At 50.4% G+C, this 17,327-nt stretch overlaps 1 protein-coding gene across 3 annotated transcripts in view; it reads right to left on the bottom strand.

The window, feature by feature from the left end:
• Window positions 1-17,327, bottom strand: part of SMOC1 (SPARC related modular calcium binding 1) — a 153,684-nt gene that overhangs the window by 9,914 nt on the left and 126,443 nt on the right. For all 3 annotated transcript variants that reach the window (XM_082451806.1, XM_082451805.1, XM_082451804.1), the window contains exons 8-10: window positions 10,076-10,268; window positions 9,426-9,508; window positions 7,028-7,133 (exon numbers count right to left, since the gene is read on the bottom strand). In XM_082451806.1, coding sequence (XP_082307932.1) covers window positions 7,028-7,133; window positions 9,426-9,508; window positions 10,076-10,268 — 382 coding nt within the window. The remainder of the gene's footprint in view (window positions 1-7,027; window positions 7,134-9,425; window positions 9,509-10,075; window positions 10,269-17,327) is intronic.

A 17,327-nucleotide genomic window follows, 5' to 3' on the forward strand; every position in this document is an offset into this window, starting at 1 on the left:
AGCAGGAGCTCCCCAGCCCAGGGCGGCCATGCCTTCTGCCTGCTACCCACCCATATGTCCCCCATACCCCCCAGCCGGGGACACTTCCCAGGAGACGTCCTCCGAGGGCCCTCCAAGCAGTGCCTCTGGCTCCCTATAGCACTTTCCCAACCGGCAGCCTGCCCTGGGGGCCTGAGGGGCCTGCCTCTCCCCGCCCCCGTCCCCAGCTGGTGTCAGGCACTCTGCTTCTGAAATCCTTTGACTTCCAGAATCCCATGCTGCCCCCTCCCCAAACATCAGAGCCAGGCTCTACATGTGTAGCTAGGCAGTGCTAGGGTCCTACTTTGGAAGCCAAGGCTTTGTCTAGGCCAAGCGCCAAGTACATTTAAGGCAAGAATTTCTTAGCGGAGGTGCAGGGTGGGGGGTGGGATCATGGACCCTCAGAAAATGTAAACAAAGCCATAGTCCCTCTCTCTAAAATGCACATGCGCCCAGAATTCTGCAGATTTTAGGGGTTTAATGGACTTCCTAAACCTCATCCAAGGTCACGGACTCAAGTTAAGAACCCTCGTCTAGAGGGAAGGAGACTCCAGCCATGACCCCAGAAGAATAAGTCTGAACCTTCTGGAAGAAGATCGGGTGAGACAAAAGACAGTAACTGGGAGGGGTTGGGGGTAGTTTTCATGCTTCCAACAAAGCATACTAGAAAAAAGAAAACTACTGAAGGCATCTGGCTCAAAACGCTGAAAATGAGGTTTCTGGCTTCACAACAGCCTCAAGTCCCAAAACTACCGTGCTTCATGCAAGAACTAGTTAAGACTGACATCTATCAGGAGTCCTGATTTAGCCAAACCAGCGGTGGGCATGTGTGAAAGAAGACACGAGAAGCCTCTGTTAACTAAGGAGAAGCTCAGATTTTCCCAGGGGAGTGCTGGCTGGGGTGGGGCAAGAGGGCCTCCCCAGAGTCTCCAGGAACCTCTCAAGCAGTCTGTGCTGGAGTCCTTTCCATCACAGCTGGACTCCTCACAATTTACCCTTGACCTCAAAGCCACAGCTCACTGATCCCTCCAGCTCTTACAGCTTTCTAGCAGTATCCTTTAAAAACACTGGCAACTTGCACTCCCAGTTCTAGGGTTACACTGGCATCAGACTCCCGACCTCTCTCTCACACATGCGCGCAGAATTGGGATCAGAACCGCTGGAATCCAAAGCTGCTCATCAGGCAAGGGCTGGGGACCCTACGTTAGAGAGTGTGGTGGTTCTTTAGGATCACTTAACAGTGACGCCCAGGTCCTTGCTATGGGCCTCCCTACAGGTACAATTCCACTTCCATTAAAGGGGCTTATTGGGTGTGTAGAGGATCCAAGTTTCCTCGGATATGGTGTGGAGAGACACAGTACAATGTTGGCGTCAGCCCCGCCCCTGGGCTGTTTTTGTGGCCGTCCTGTTGTCTCCCGTCTCCAGGGATGAGGAAAGCCACTAGAGCCGGGTCCCCCCCTGGACTGGCCGGGCCCCACCGAGTCTTCTCCCAAATTAAGAGGCGGCAGGTGCCACCCTTCCCCTGCAGCCCTCTCAGTGTCGCTTCTGCAGCCTCAGCCCGCCGGGCCTTGGCTGCAATGCACAGCTGGTGAGTCAGCCCCTTTTACCACAAGGAAACTGGCGCTGGCCAAGATCTTGGGCTCAATTCCGCTGTCCCAAGCAGTTTTAAACAAGGTGAGGTGGGATGGCCTGGAGGCACGGGCCAAGCCAAGCAGGCCAACTGAGCCCCATCTGGAGCCGGGTCCAGGCCCCGCCAGCTGGGCGGGTGGGTAGGGTTGGGAAGTGCCAAGTCAGCCGCATTCCAGCCTCCTCCTTCCAAGAACATTAACAAGTCACCGCAATGGGCAGGAAGGAGGAAGCCTCAAGACCAACGGTCTCTTCCTGCAGGACCATGGAGGGGGGGCGGCGAGGCTCACGCAGCCCAGCCCAGCTCCTCTCAACGCTGACTTTTTCTAGGGTGGAGTGGAGAAAGGAGAGGGTTCCCCTGCTCTAGAAGGCTCTGCCAGCTAGGGTCTCAGAACTCTCCCTTTGGGACTGATAAATGCTGATGGGAAGGCGGATTTAGCCGGTGGGGTGGGGGGATGGGGGCGGAACTCTGCCTTCTGGAGCGGGAAGGACCAATGATCCAGCAACCCTTCACTGAGAACAGCTCTCATCTAATGATACCTGCAGGCCCCCCCTCCCAGGCACTAGCCACAGATGTTTCCATGGATACCCCATTCTACTTTGCCTGTTTTTAGATTTGGGCAGCACTACTTTCCCCCTAAATCAGGCTAGAAGACCAGAAAAGGAAGTAGCTATCTCCCTCTTCCACTCCCTACATCTAACAAGTCTTCAAATCCTATTGATTTCATTACTAAAGCTTCAGTAAATCATCCCGTCCGCCACAGCTTTAGTCCACATTCTCATCACCTTTCCCTCTGGTGTCGGCTGTAACCTTCCTGCCCCATTTAGCTCCCCTCCCCCACTGTGGCTTCCATAGGAATGCCCATCTAGTCACATGGCTCCCTGTGGCCCTCTCTGGCACGAACCACAAGACCCAGCGTGATCTGGGCTCTGCCCGGCTCTACAGCCTCACCTCCCGCCTGTCCACAGCCTGCCTCCCAAGCTTAAACGTTACTCCTCACAATTCCTTCCACAGACCCTACCTCGTTCATACCTCGCTACCCCTAGGGTCCCTCTGCTGGGATACCCTTATTCCTGGTCCATCTAGGTCGGGGCATTTTCTCACTCGTAAGTGAAGATGAGGCTTATATGTCACCTCCTGTGGAAAGCCTTCTCTCACACGCCCTCCCTCCCCTGAGTCCCTGCAGGACTTCATCTGCCTCTGTTGTCACGCTGGCTTTACAGTGCACTCACGCGATTACATAGCTCTTCTCCCAGGAGCTCCTCCAGCCCGGGAACCATGCCCTCATCCCTCCATGTCCCCCGAACCCAGCACAGAGCTTATGCCAGGGGGAAGATGTAAGAGTTTGTGCAAAGCTAAAATCTCCAAGCCTGACAGGTGGTGGTTTGGGGGGAAGACACCCTCTTTTCTGCTCAGCCCAAAGATCTTCCCTGTCCCTTCTTCCCACTGTCCCCAAATGGGACTGCTTGCCCCTGGCCCCAGCTGGTGTCCAGCTTTAATTGCCAGACCCTGAGAGGACGCAGGAGGGGTCAGCTGTGGCTTCTTTGACCTTGTGCTTGCAACCTCAATTCTACCTGAATTCAGAGCCAAGGCCCAAACCCAGGGACCCTGGATTCCATAATTCTCTTTGCCGGCCCTGCTCCAGATGTGCTGCCCTCTGCCTTGCCTCTTCCATTGTAGAAGGGTGCATGACCAGGGGCTGTCCACATGGTGCCCAAGTCCCTTGGTCCCAGCCAGGGCGCTGTAAGGCCCTGGTGACAAAGAAGCATTACAGTGAACTTCAGGGCTAGATCTGGCCTCATAATTAGCCTTAAAGTAGTTGCTGGACCCTCTGGCGTGTGCCAAGAAAAAGAGGCCTTATTGAGACATCCCTCTCTGTATCCAACAGGGATCCATCCATCTATCCACCCATCCTTCTGGCTATTTATTCATTTGACAAATATTTACTGAGCATCTACTGTGTGCCAGGCACTATCCTGAGTTCTAGGAATACAGCAGGGAAGAAGGCAGAAAACGCTCCTTCCCTCATCGAAGTTCAATTTTCGTTGGGTAGGGGGAGACAGATATAAATAAACAAACCAGCAAAATATCAGATAGGGGTAAGCACTAGGCTGAGAATTAAAAAGCGGTGTTGTGATAGAGGGTGACAGGGCTGCTTCTTTAGTCTGGATGGTCACTGAGAAGATGATATGTAAATGGAACAGCGGGGCCGGTCACGGGAGGATGGGGGATTCACGTTCCAGGCTGAAAGAGCAGCCGGCATGGAGGCCCTGGGGCAGGCAAGAGCTTGGCCTGTTTGAGGACCTGCGAAGGACCAGTGGCTGGGACATAATGACAGGAGGGGTGAGCACCAGCAAGACCATCCTGCAGGGCCAGTTCACGGTCAGAGTTTGGGCTTGCTTTTTCTAAATATAATAGGGAGACCTGAGAGGGATTTAAACTCAGTAAAACCGGTAACCCTGGCCAGCCACCTCCCTGTATAACTGATTCCTTCTCCTTCTCTCCGCAGGCCCACTCCCACTCCCTTGATTTCTAAACTATTTCTTGATTCATCTTGTCTGTCTTTTGATTACAAGTCTAGCCTCCAGGTAACACAATTACCAAATGCAGTTCAAACCTTTCATTCTCATCAAAACTAAACACGGTCAAGTTCATATGAGCTTGAAATGAAAAACATGTTTAGGAAAGAATTTTCTTTTTTTAATTTCTCCCAACATTATATGATACCTAAAAGAGGTTTTTTGGAAACCACAGCAACAAAAAAATCCCTTCCCTAAGGACACACTGGGATTAAAAGCATTTATGAACTTCTTAGTTTTTATTTTCTGTAAAAATTTCTTCAGCCTGCAATCCGAGGGTCAAGCGTCCATCCGAACTTGCCCTGGCAGCGGGTCCACCTGTGATTTTGCCCCCGCTGGCCCAGGACCTAGCTGGGTTTGGTCCTTTCCCTGGCACTGAAGGCTGCCTGGATCCGAGGCCAGGCCGGGCTCAAGGGCTGGGCTCCCGCAGAAGCAAATGGGATGGAGGGTGAAGTCTTGTCTCCTTAGAACCCAAGTATAAGCACCAGGCAGGCTCCCCGAGCAGTGGGTCAGAGCCAGCAGCCCTGGGGATTTGTGGGTGGAAAGCACCCAGACCTGGAATTGTTAAGGCCATGCCCCCTTCTCGTTTCTTTTTTCCCTCTCTTCTAAAAACCATAAATAGCTCATACCCATTTCTGCATGAAACAACAGGTATGTTTTCACATTCCAAGCATAAATAACAAAAAGGCATATAATACTGAATATGCCTTTTCATAATTTCCCCTCCCTCTTCCTGGAGATTGGGACACAGCCCTCTCTATTTTAGACTTCCAGTTGCTGAGCACCGTGGGCTGCCTCTGGGCCGTTCTCATCTGCTGACCTGTCAGATCCTGTCTCCACCTTTTCAGACTTATTGCTGTGTTCCTCCCAGGGGAGGCCTGGACCCTTCCACGGGGTGAGCAAAACAGAGCAGGGCCAGAAACCAGCCTCAGAGCTCACAGGACCATGGGGGTTGCTGAGAGCAAGCTCCCTGGACGAGCAGTTTCCTAGAGTGGCAACCCACAAGGCAGCCACTGCACTCACTGTGATGTGACATAAAAGTGGGTTTTCAGGGCTTCCCTGGTGGCGCAGTGGTTGGGAATCTGCCTGCCAATGGAGGGGACACGGGTTCGAGCCCTGGTCTGGGAAGATCCCACATGCCACGGAGCAACTGGGCCCGTGAGCCACAACTGCTGAGCCTGCGCGTCTGGAGCCTGTGCTCCGCAACAAGAGAGGCCGCGACAGTGAGAGGCCCACGCACCGCGATGAAGAGTGGCCCCCGCTCGCCGCAACTAGAGAAAGCCCTCGCACAGAAACGAAGACCCAACATAGCCATAAATAAATTAATTAATTAATTAATTAAAAAAAAAAAAAGTAGGTTTTCAGGATTGCTGCCCTTGTCTGCCTCGGGACACAGAACCACTGACAGCTGTGTTGGGAGTCCTGGTTCCCACCCCAGATACACACCCTGTGGTCGTGCTGATCGCTGCTGAGGCAATCACGTTGGGGCCCTTCCACCAGCCTGGGGGCCTGGGCCTGTCTCGTGGTGGCACTCCTTGCCCTTTGACAGCTCTGCCTCTGGGCAGATGCGGAGGGACTAGCGCTCCCGCCTTGGTGAGCCACGTAAGCTCAGGCCCATCCCAGGGATGGGCAGAGTCAGGCTGCCCATCCCTGCCAAGCACATGGTACATCCCGTTGCTAAGGAGCCAGAACTCTCCCTGCTCCTGCTGCGCCTCCCGCTCTGGCTTCATAATGGGAAGCACATCTCACAGGCTCTTTGGGACCTGCATCCTCTGTGTCATCTACCACCCCTGTCATCTCCTCCACCCCCTCCTCCATCCACCCCAGCCCTGCCATACTGAACTACGGACGTGCACTTTCCTGGGGTCACAATGTTCTTTCCTTTTTCCTGGAATGGCTTTCCTTCTTTTACTAGCTGAGTCCTACCTATGCTTCAAAACTCAGTATCACCTCCTCCAGGAAGCCTTCTCTGACTCCTCAAGACCAAATTAGCAAACACTTCTCTGTTCTTTCACCTCAGTTCTAGCACTTACCACACAGTTTGTATCTTTCTACAGCCTAGTATCCCCAGTAGGCTGCATTCTTTGAAGGCAGGGACATGCCTCGCATCCCTGGATTCCCAATCCTTAGCCCAGTGCTTGGCGTGCCATGCATGTTCAATAGTTCTGAGCAGAGGACAGATGAATACATGCGTGCTCCGATCAACTGACCCAATGGGCCCAAATTAGTGAGCGCCGGTGATGCTGGTCGCTGGGGAGCGTGTACGTTTCGGCCTCATGTCAGGACTGTCTCGGCCAGCATATCAGCTCCTGAACTAAGTTGGATTTGGCTATGGCAGTGTCCTATCCCACTGCCTAGAGTCCCATGGGATTCTCAGGAAGCCAAAATGGCACGCGGCTCCTGCCTTCTCAGAAAAGAAGAAAACCACCAAGTGCTCTGGACTCCCTCCCTGCCACCCCTGTCCCCATCGTATGCCCATCCCCCTTCCTGCCATTCTGGACTCACTCCAATGCATCCATTTCTGAGACTGAAGTGCTGGAAGTCTCCAGACACTCCTGGACTTGCCTATAGTCAGGTAACTACAAGCTAGAGAAAAGCAACTCCCAAAGACTAGAAAGGGGAGAGGGGCGGCGAGATTTTTGGTGGAAGGTGAGACAAAGTCACAGCTACGCCGTTTCAGGAAGAGGATCAACTTCCAGCTCTTGTTCTACCCACCCCTCCCCCCTCTCCCAGGGACCTGCAGCATCTGAAAAGTCAGGGGCCCCGTGGTCCCACTGAGCCTGAGTCCTGCTCACATTCTCACCTCCCACCTCCAGTGGGTGCTGCTGAGTTAATGGCCTGCACCATATCAGTGGTGAGAGCATCCAGTAGGCTGGTGATAAATTCCATTTTCTTCCCTTCTGGACAGCCTGAAAGACAAAGTGAGATTTGAAGGCAGATGCCAGGTAAATGATCAAGTAAACAGCTTCCTCAACTACCACTGTTTCCTCAACCTCTCCAAGTCCTTCTCGTCCAGCTAAATCCACTTTGGGAACTGTCCACAGCTCAGATGATTCTCATAAACCTCCACAGTTCCTCTGCCCACAGCCCACAAGGGACCAATAGACCAAATGGATAATAATGCTCTCAGTGTTCTTCCATTCCTCAAATTTTTGCTGAGTATCAACTCAGGCACTACGCTAAATGTCAGGGATATAACACACATGGTTCTTCTCCTCGTAAAGTTCATAGTCTACTGGGGAACTCAAGCTCGTTCTGGTACAGGAGGACGGAGCGACTCTAGCAGCAAGGCCCAGGTGCTGAAGGGGCACGAGGAATGCAGAGAACTCCAAGGTCAAAGCTGACTCAAGTAGATCCACCTGTTTACCTATCCAAGCACCTCCTCCTTTTTTCACATCTCTCCTCATCCAGCTTCGATTATAATGATCAACCCTCCCTTATAAGTACTCTCAAACCCTTTGTTTCTCTATTCCTCACTGTGTGATTCCAGCAAAACCCCAAGCACGGATGAACCTTCTCACCGATATGCCTTCTGCAAGTCTACACCCTCATAGCTGAATAGTGCTGGTGTAAACACCACCACACAACTGGAGAGATGGTTTTCCTGAAAATTCATGCCTACCAGCCCCAAATGGGCCCTCAACACTACCTACAATCCTCCTCTCGGCAGCCACTATTTCATTCTCTGCTCTCTGCAGATCCCCTAGGTCTCTGGTTAAATGCTTCCTTCTCAGAGAAACCACAGATTCTTCCTGTCCTGTCCAGCACCTCACTCTTTCCCTTTAGAGTACCTGTCACCACCTTTTATCTGTGTTTGGATTCGTTTATTCGTATACTGTCTCCCCCACTAGATAAGCTTCACTTCGGTTTTGATCATTAGACAAACCCAGCGCCTGTCACATAGTGGAATCTCAATTGACATTTGTTGAAGAGATGGCTAGAAGGAGGGACCCTGGTCTCTACAACTCCATTCTCACGACAGAGTGACCTACAAACCTCACTTGGGAACCCCTAGACTTTCAGGAGCCTCTGTTTTCAGTTCTCCTTTGGAGTCCTGATGGGGAATAGTGGGCCCAGCTCCCACCAGCACTGACCTGCATCTGTGCTGATTAGCACTACAGCATTCTGAGCCATCAATATTTAGTACTCTTATTGTAACTCACTGGCAGAGAACACTATAAATAAGGGAAACCCAACCCAGAAGCCATTTAGACATCCTGGGTCCCTGCCTGTGAGTCTTGTGTCACACCCCAGTGACGGTTCTGGGCCACCAGGAATCACTGCCCCTCAGGACAGCCTTTCCCTGTGAGCTATCTTCTCTTTGCAGCCCTGGGGCAAAGGGTCCACAGCCCCCAGAGCATTGTCCCAGTCACCCTTAGAGAAAGAACTGTAGAGCTTTCAAGGGTAGGATTTTAACCCAATGACTACATTTTAAAGATAAAAAGATAAAAAGAAATGAAATGGAGGTATTTGTAATGAGGTGGATGGAGTTAGAGTCTGTCATACAGAGTGAAGTAAGTCAGAAAGAGAAAAACAAATACAGTATGCTAACACATATATACGGAATCTAAGGAAAAAAAAAAAAAAAAAAGTCCATGAAGAACCTAGTGGCAAGACGGGAATAAAGACACAGACCTACTAGAGAATGGACTTGAGGATATGGGGAGGGGGTGGGGTGAGATGTGACAGGGTAAGAGAGTGTCATGGACATATATACACTACCAAATGTAAAATAGATAACTAGTGGGAAGCAGCCGCATAGCACAGGGAGATCAGCTCGGTGCTTTGTGACCACCTAGAGGGATGGGATGGGGAGGGTGGGAGGGAGGGAGATGCAAGAGGGAAGAGAAATGGGAACATATTGTATATGTATAACTGATTCACTTTGTTATAAAGCAGAAGCTAACACACCATTGTAAGGCAATTATACTTCAATAAAGATGTTAAAAAAATAAATAAATAAAGATAAAAAGGTAAGAGCAAGGAGGAGAAACAGTGCGGCCAAGAGCACAGGACTAATTTGGAACAAATCCCAGACCGGATGCAGATCCCGTGGCTCCTGAGATGCCCCTGCCCAGTGTCCCCGCTCCATCTTACAGATGGGGAAGCAGACCCAGAGGAGGGCGCTGCTTCTGCAGGGTGACGGGCTGGAGGAACAGGAAGAGATGAAGGCACCAGCAAGGGGTAGTGTCGTCTCCCACCTGGCAGCTCCCTGTCCTTGAAGGGGTCGTCCACCTCCGCACTCTTAGCCCTGGCGTCACTGTCACAACTGGGCATCACGTAGCTGAGAAGAGAGAGATGCAGGGGGTGAGGAGGGGCTGGAAACTGAGCTGACTTCAGCCCCTACTACCAGCCATGATCTGTGTGGTCACTAAGCCTAGCTCTCCCAGAGCTGGCAGCAAAATATCTCCCGTAGTGTCCAGCAACTACAAGGCAATCCCAGCATCGGTGTTCCCACAGAGCCATGTTCAGGCATGTCATCTTAGTCAGTCTAGTAGAGCGATGTTACCTTATGTCTGCACACTGGATCTTTTTGATCCATAGAACCTAGTGACTCAGGCAGGGCAATAACCTTCTCACTGGTGAACTGAGGTTCAGAGAGGTTACCTACTTTCCCAAGGTCGCCCAGCTAGGAAAGGCCAGACCTGTGACCAGAATCCAGGATCCAGGTCTTTCTACTGGGACCTCATCTGCCCACAAGCAGAGATGCCGCTCCCCTAGTGCCTCGACTCCCACCAGGCCAGGACAATAAAGCCAGGATATGTGAGGTGACAGCCTAACAGGAAGCTGGCTCTCCTATTCCAGGCTTCACCTGAGGGGTGAGGGGCAGGACGGGCTCTGGGGGACTTACCGTGTGGAGGTCCCGGGCAGCGGACGCCCCGTGTCCACCAGCACACACCAGCAGTAGCCAGTGGATTGGTGGCACTGCACTGGCTTATAGAGCCCCCCGGGGGCACACTCGGGGATGACAATGCCCTCGCGGGGGTTCTGCCGGGCCTCTTCCAGGGCACTCTGTCTCTCCTGGTCACAAGAGTGAACTTTCTCTGCAAGAGAAGACACAGCCTGCGGTGACTCCCACCCCTGTGCCTTCCCTGCCAGGACCTGGCCTGGCCCTAAGGAACTGATGGCTGGCTGGTGAATCACCAAGGGGAGCTGCGTCTCCCACACCAGCCCTTAGTGAGGGGCTGCAGGCCCAGAACCTCCCTGCGGCCCCCTCGCTGCCAGGGTACCCTAGCACTCACACCTGGTAGGTTCCAGCAGCCACAAGACAGCCGGGGACCGCAGGGCTGCTCCACATCACAGTAGCCCTTTGCCCAGGGGTAGAACCTCCTGACTGTTTTCAGAGTGGGCCCTGCTGATGTCTCCTGGCTCGGGAGGGCGGGGGCAGGAGCTGGCTGCCCTGCGAGCTGACAGCTGATGCAGGAATGCCCGTGCGTGTGGACACTCTCCCAAGCCCAGACGCAGCAGGACAGGGCCAGGCCACTGTCCTCAGGGCAGGGAGATACTCTGATGCTTGGCACCCAAGAGGAGCAGAAACAAGGCCCAAACCCGCTCCCTTCCAGGCCTCCAACAGGGCTGGACAGAGCAGGCTGAATGGAGCTGAGCTGATCACACAACACTGCTTCCATCCAGTGCGAGAGAGAAACAGGCCCGCAGGAAGGTGTCTGCACTCAGCGGCCTCACGAACTATGTCAACGTCTCTGAACAGCCAAACCTGGTTTCTCCAGAGTCAGGCCCAGGCTGAGGCAGTGGTGCATGGTGTCCTGGGCCAGGCCTGGGGGCCTCAGACCCACACGACCCCTGACCAGTCAACCTGCCTGACTTCCCTTTCGTGTTTTTTTGTTGATTCTGTGGGGATTTTTTTTTTCTTTTTTTCTTTTTAGTTATTAAAAATAAATAGCATTGGGTTCCTTTTCTTGTTATAAAGAAAAATTTGAAAAAACCCTAATCCCACCAAAGTTAAACACTATCTGCCCTGGACCTTTTCTTTTTCATGTACGCACACACAAATACATATGCACACACCTACTGGGGGTTTTTTAACAATAAAAGGGACCACGTCATATACCTGTACTATTGCTTTTTTGATCTACTTATTTATCTCTTTATTTATCTACTTTATTATCACTTTATTTCTTTCATGAACAATATTCCGCAACTTTCCCCTTGAAGAAGATGACAGGAATCGTCTTGGGGATCCCATGATATTTTCACAGTGTTTTACAGAAATACCATTCCGAGAGCCAGGAATTTGGTATCAGCAATGTGGAGATTCACCCTGCTCACTGAACAACAGCACAAATGATGAAAATTCAGAAGCTCAACTCTGAAGGAGCCAAACCCTTTGAAATAATGACTCTGGTAATGACACACATATGATCCGGACAGATGTTGAAGCAGACTGTAGGTGCACACAGAGACGCAAAGCAGCTCCATGCTGTCTTAGAGGGAAGTCAGATGATGGGAAATGATTTTTGTCTCACTCTGAGGAAAAATGCTGAAAAAATTCTCATTGCAGGGTGAGGGAATATTTCCTTAAGCGCATAAAAATATCTGAGAGTCAGGAGACAGGTATGAATAGTATGTTTGCTATTAAAATATAATACTGATCTGGAAAATGAAAAAAAAAAAAGAACTATTGTTTTCATAACGCAAACACGGCGAAACTAAACAGAATCTCCTTAGCTAGAGGAACAGGAGTTTAAAACAGTTGACAGGCACTAGACTCGAGATTCTGAACCCAGTTATAACTACCACCAGAACTGCCCTTAAGAGGCAGCTTAGGAAAGAGACATAAACTGATTGGAAGAGGGGGGCCATGGGGAGACCTGGCCTGAAGACCCAGAATTTTGAGTTCGGCCCCTGGCTGGAATGGAGCCTGGCACCTTCCAGGGGATTACTCAAGAGTTTTTCAATAGCTCTCCCGACCCCAAGTTGGTAACTTTCTTTTCCTATCTCATAGTTCATGCCCCAGAAAAAGTGACAGAGGAGAAAAACCAAAGGAAAACAGCTTTTTTACTGGCACTGGCGTTCGTGTAACAACCTCTGACAGAGGCTTTAAATTAAGATCTTCCAGGCCAACATTCTAAAGCCATAAATCAGATGGAAAGCGAGATGCGAACAGAGGTGGAGAAAGCTTCCCCAGGGACAGAGCAAATGATGGACCTGACTTCACACCATTGGGGATCCTGAAACTGCGGGAATGTGGAGACCAGCCAGCCGAGGAGAGGTGGGAACCTGTGGTTTGGGGACTGTCGACAGATTTCTGGAAGTCCTTGAAGGCTGTTCTGAAATGTTTGTAGCCCGCTTCCATAGAGGCTGCACGGAGTTCCACGGAGAATACTAAAGACCATACAAATGGCGACGCTCGATAATTTGGAAAAACTGGGGGTTAGCATGGAATTCGAGAAAAGGTGAAATGCAGGGTTTATTACTTTCTTCTTTATTTGCTTGCTTATTACTTTATGACGATCCCTGCAAGTTCAAGTGCTCCTCTAAGAAAGAGACAGGAAAGGTTTATAATCATAGCACTAACTGTTTGCGAAGAAAACACAGAGAGTTTGTCTTCCAACAGAGACAAAATCTCCCCTAAAATCCTCTTTATACTACTAATAGTCAAAGCAAATATTCATTGAGGAGCATGTGCCAGGCAGGCGATAGACTAAGGGCTTTACTTGCCTAATCTCTTTGTCCGTGTGAAGTAGGCACCGTTATTATGTCCATTCTGTAGACAAGGAAGCTGAGTCGTGGAGGGATTCATGAATTTTCCCAAGTTCACTCACCCCGGAGAGAGGAGGGCTGGGGCTCCAGTCAAGGGCTTCTGACAGTCAAGCCTGTCTTGCTGAACTCTAGACAGAGGTTACTGTCTCTAATTATTTGCTTTCCGGGAAAAATACATTTTTATGGTGTGAAGATTTGCCAGGCCAGTCGCTTTGTAGACTGCCCCAAATCTGCTGCATTTGAAAGCAAATGTGTAAAAACATGTACTTATCCGTTTGAAACAGCACTGCTTCTTCTGAACCAGCGATTTTCTCAGTTTAAGCACACTCCAAACCTTGTACCCTCGTATTTTTCCCTCTTTGCCTCGGAACTGGAACACCTAAGGCCAAATTTGTAACTCACCCACCATTTACAGACAGTAACGTGAATAATAATGGCTAACAGCCACCTGAGTATTTATGGTGTGCCCAGCTCTGTACTGGGCACTTCCATTAACTCACTTCAAACTCATCACAAGCCTCTAAGATAAGTGTTATTATTATCCTCACTGAGCAGACTGGCTGTGTGATGTCCTCAAGGTCAACAACTAGGAAGTAGCAGAGCCTGGATTCCAGCCCAAGCAGTCTGCTCCCAGGCCATGGTCTTCACCCCTCTTTAATATCAGCTCTCACTGCCATGTGCTACACTGATTTTTAATCTAAACTATGTTTTTCTTTTACTTGGTGTGGTAGATCGTTACAAAATGGTACCAGTGAATTGCACCTCCCTGTATTCATGCCTTTGGGTAAACCCCTCCCCGCTGACTCTGATTTGCTTTGACCAATGGAAAGGACGGAGGTGATAGTGTGTGGTTACCAGACCTCGGCCTGAAGAGGCCTTGTAGCTTCCACTTTCCCTTTCTTGGAATCCACCCTGAGACCACCACATAAGAAAGCCAGTCCAGCCTCCAGGAGGATGAAAGGCCACATGGAAGAAAACCAGAGCCCCTCAGCCCACAGCCAGCACCAAGTGCCAGGCGTGTGCGTGAAGTCATCTTGGACACCCCAGCCCAGCTGACCCTCCAGCTGGACAAGTCCAGGAGTGAGTGCAGGTAGAATCAGTCAAGGAACCACCCAGCCAATCCACAGACACATTAGAAAGAATAAATTATTCTTGTTGTAAGCCATTATATTTCTGGGTGGTCTGTTACACAGCCATAGATAACTGAAACACTTAGACTTGCTCAGCTCTTTATCAATTTACCCCATAAGTATTTTTGTAGCCCTCTCAGACCCTTCGGCCAAACAATCAATCAATCAATCAACCAATTATTCCTTCAGTGCTTCTCCAGACCTCATGCGAATACTAATCGGTACATACCAGGGGGCATAAGCTTATTCTGTATCTGAAGACCCAGAAGCCAGCCCCATCCTTAGGGCCACTGTCACCCTCTGCCCTTCTCAGTCACCTCCCAAATGAATCTTAAAATTCACAACTATCAGATTTTCCAGATACCAAGAAGTCACCTTCCAGAATGCAAGCCAGGGGATCTATTTCAAGGGCCTCTTCATGACCACTAGTTCAGAGAGGAAGCTCCTCAAAAGTGGATACCCACTGTTCTAAAACATTCAGTCTCTGCTCAGGGAATTTCAGGGAAAGATGACAAGATTAGAAGGTCCGGCCTGATAACTATGAGAATGGGCCAGGACCATCTGTAAATACTCGGAAGACATAAACAGCAGGGGAGAGGGAAATATCAGGGCTGCCCAGGGCGACACAGGAATACCTCGCCACACGTTCTTACACACCCATGCTCACCCAGCCCCTCTAATCCTATTCCGAGAACAAGTGAGAACCGGTTCACTCCCCACCTGGCAGTGGGTGGTTTAAATCTCACCCACAAAACTCTGACTGCCTGAGAGAAGAAACACAACAGAAAAGTAGCCTGTGGAAGGAATGAGAACGTGGTCCAGGCCTTGCCACCGGAAAGCACACAGCCCTCTATCCCAACAATCACACAGCAGTCGAGCAAAGCAGGGCTAAGGCCGGGTGGGAGTGGGCAGGGAGGGGGACCGGGCAGAGGGAGACCGGGCTGAGTCAGACAACACAAACCCTGTGTGCAGGCCCAGGGCACGGGTTCTCAGGTGTCCAGCCAAGGCAGGAGGAGCGTGGAGGACAGCCCCGTCTGCTACAGGCAGCCCCTGCCTCTGTGCCTCTCAGTGACCTGTGGTAATTAGGAGCAAAGGGCGTGGACAACCTCAACCCTCAGCTAATTCCCAATTTTGATTTTAGCCCACAGTTTATCCTTTGTTTCTGGGAAGTTTTTCTCCTTTATCATCTGTTTCTTTTTTCTTCTTCACTTAAGAAAAAAAAAAATGTCCAACAAACATAAACATTAAAAGATTCGAGTTTCAGGTCCTTGGACTGGTCTTTCTTTCTGGCTGCTGCCTTCCGGAGGAGAAGCTGCTGCAGGAAGGAGCAGACAAAACAGCTGGGATGCTGGGTAACCCAACACCTGAGTGAGCAGGTATTGGTGAGCCAGTCATATCTTGAACTCTTGGGAGAAAGAGCAGGGGAACCTTATGGTGATGGAGGCCAGGGGAGATGGGAGGAGAGAAAAGGCAGTAGTCAGAGAAGATCACCAGCAGTCACAGGGTTCTCCAGAGAAACTGAACCAATAGAAAAAAATAGATAGTTAGATAAGTAGATTTAAAATATATATATATGGATACGGATATGGATGGATATATATATGGAGAGAGAGAGAGAGAGATTTATTTTAAGGAATTGGCTCCAGGCTGGCAAGCTGGAAATTCAGGTAAGAGTGATGGGGCAGTCTCAAGTCCAAAATCAATAGGTCAGGCCAGCAGGCTGGAAACTCAGGCAGGATTTCTATGTTACAGTCTGGAGGCAGAATTCCTTCTTCAAGAAATCTCAGGTTTTGCTCTTAAGGCCTTCAACTGATTGGATGAGGCCCACCCACATCACAGAGGGTCATCTGCTTTACTTCAAGTCAATTGATTATAAATGTTAATCACATCTAAAATAATACCTTTGCAGCAATATCTACACTAGTGTTTGACCAAACTGGCTACCGTGGCCTAGCCAAGTTGGCCCCTAAAATTAACCATCACTAGGTCCCTGTGAAAAATGAGACCAAGAAAAAAGCCAAATCTTACAGAAAACCATACACAGAAAAGCTGAGAAGAGTCATGGGTCATAGAGACATGTATTGGGAATATGCCTTGATGAATGATGCAGTCTTCCCAGAGGAAGAACCAGAAGCTCTCCTCTGAGTGGCGGCTCAGTTGCTAATTAAGGGCAGCTTCTCAGGCTGCCCGGACTAAGCGTTGCCTATACTACAGACAAGGGAAGTGGGGTGCTGACAGGGCTGAGGGCAATGTCCTGAGAGAGGATGGTGCTCCTGGCGTCTCAGATCTAATGTGGGATCCTGAGTAACAGAGGAGATTAGGGCTCACGGAGAGGATGCAGAGGGGCTCAGGGGCCTTCCTGGCCCCAGGCTCTCACACAGGCTAGTACTGGGTGTGCGCTGGTACCATGGCAGGCTCTGGAGAGGTCAGAAAAGTTTTGTAAGACGTAGCAAGAAGAAAGAACTAACCACAAGATCTTAACTTACCCTCATTCCGGGCCTCCTCCATCCCCAAAGCTTTCCCTGGGGGTCCCACCTAGAGCAAAGCCTCTCTCTGCTGCGTCTGAGTATCTGTTCCCCTCCTGGACCCCTCACCCTTAGCACCAGGACTTAACAAGACTGCAAGCTCCTGAGGGCAAGGACCCTATCTCATACTTCCTGATCCTTCCCCGCACACATCCCTGACCTGCAGCACCTCACTCGTAGGAGAACCACGGAGTCTTGGGTATAAAGGATCCACAGAGTATTTAGCCCAAGAACCCCTCTATTGCTGAATCTCTGCCGTTCCATCCCCGGCCACAGGATTCTGTTCTAGCCTGACACCTCAGAGATGGGACCACCCACCTCGGAGTCAAGGCCAAGTTATGGGGGATGAGACCACAGAGGCCAGAAGAAGAAAATGTGTCCCTTTGACTCATCCTGGGAAATGCCACATTCAATCCTCAGACCATCCAGCACTAGATTTTCTTAAGGGAAAAATCAATACACAGTCACCCACCTGAAAAACAAGAGGAGCTTATCTACGTTTCGTTGCAAAAGGAATCATCCCACTGGGCCAAGAATATTAAGGGAAACACTAGCGTTGTGTCGGCTACAGTTACCCTGAAGCCCCTTCAAATACCCCACACCCACTTAGCCTCTTATCAAAAATGAATGAAATGCTGAAGGATAACCCAAAATAACAAGCCTTCTGTTAAAAACAACTTTTCCTGAATCACAACATGAAATTCCAGAGGCGTAAGAAATCACATGG

The sequence above is a fragment of the Balaenoptera physalus genome, assembly GCF_965194825.1.
Source record: "Balaenoptera physalus genome assembly, chromosome: 2".
NCBI classification, from domain to species: Eukaryota; Metazoa; Chordata; class Mammalia; order Artiodactyla; family Balaenopteridae; genus Balaenoptera; species Balaenoptera physalus.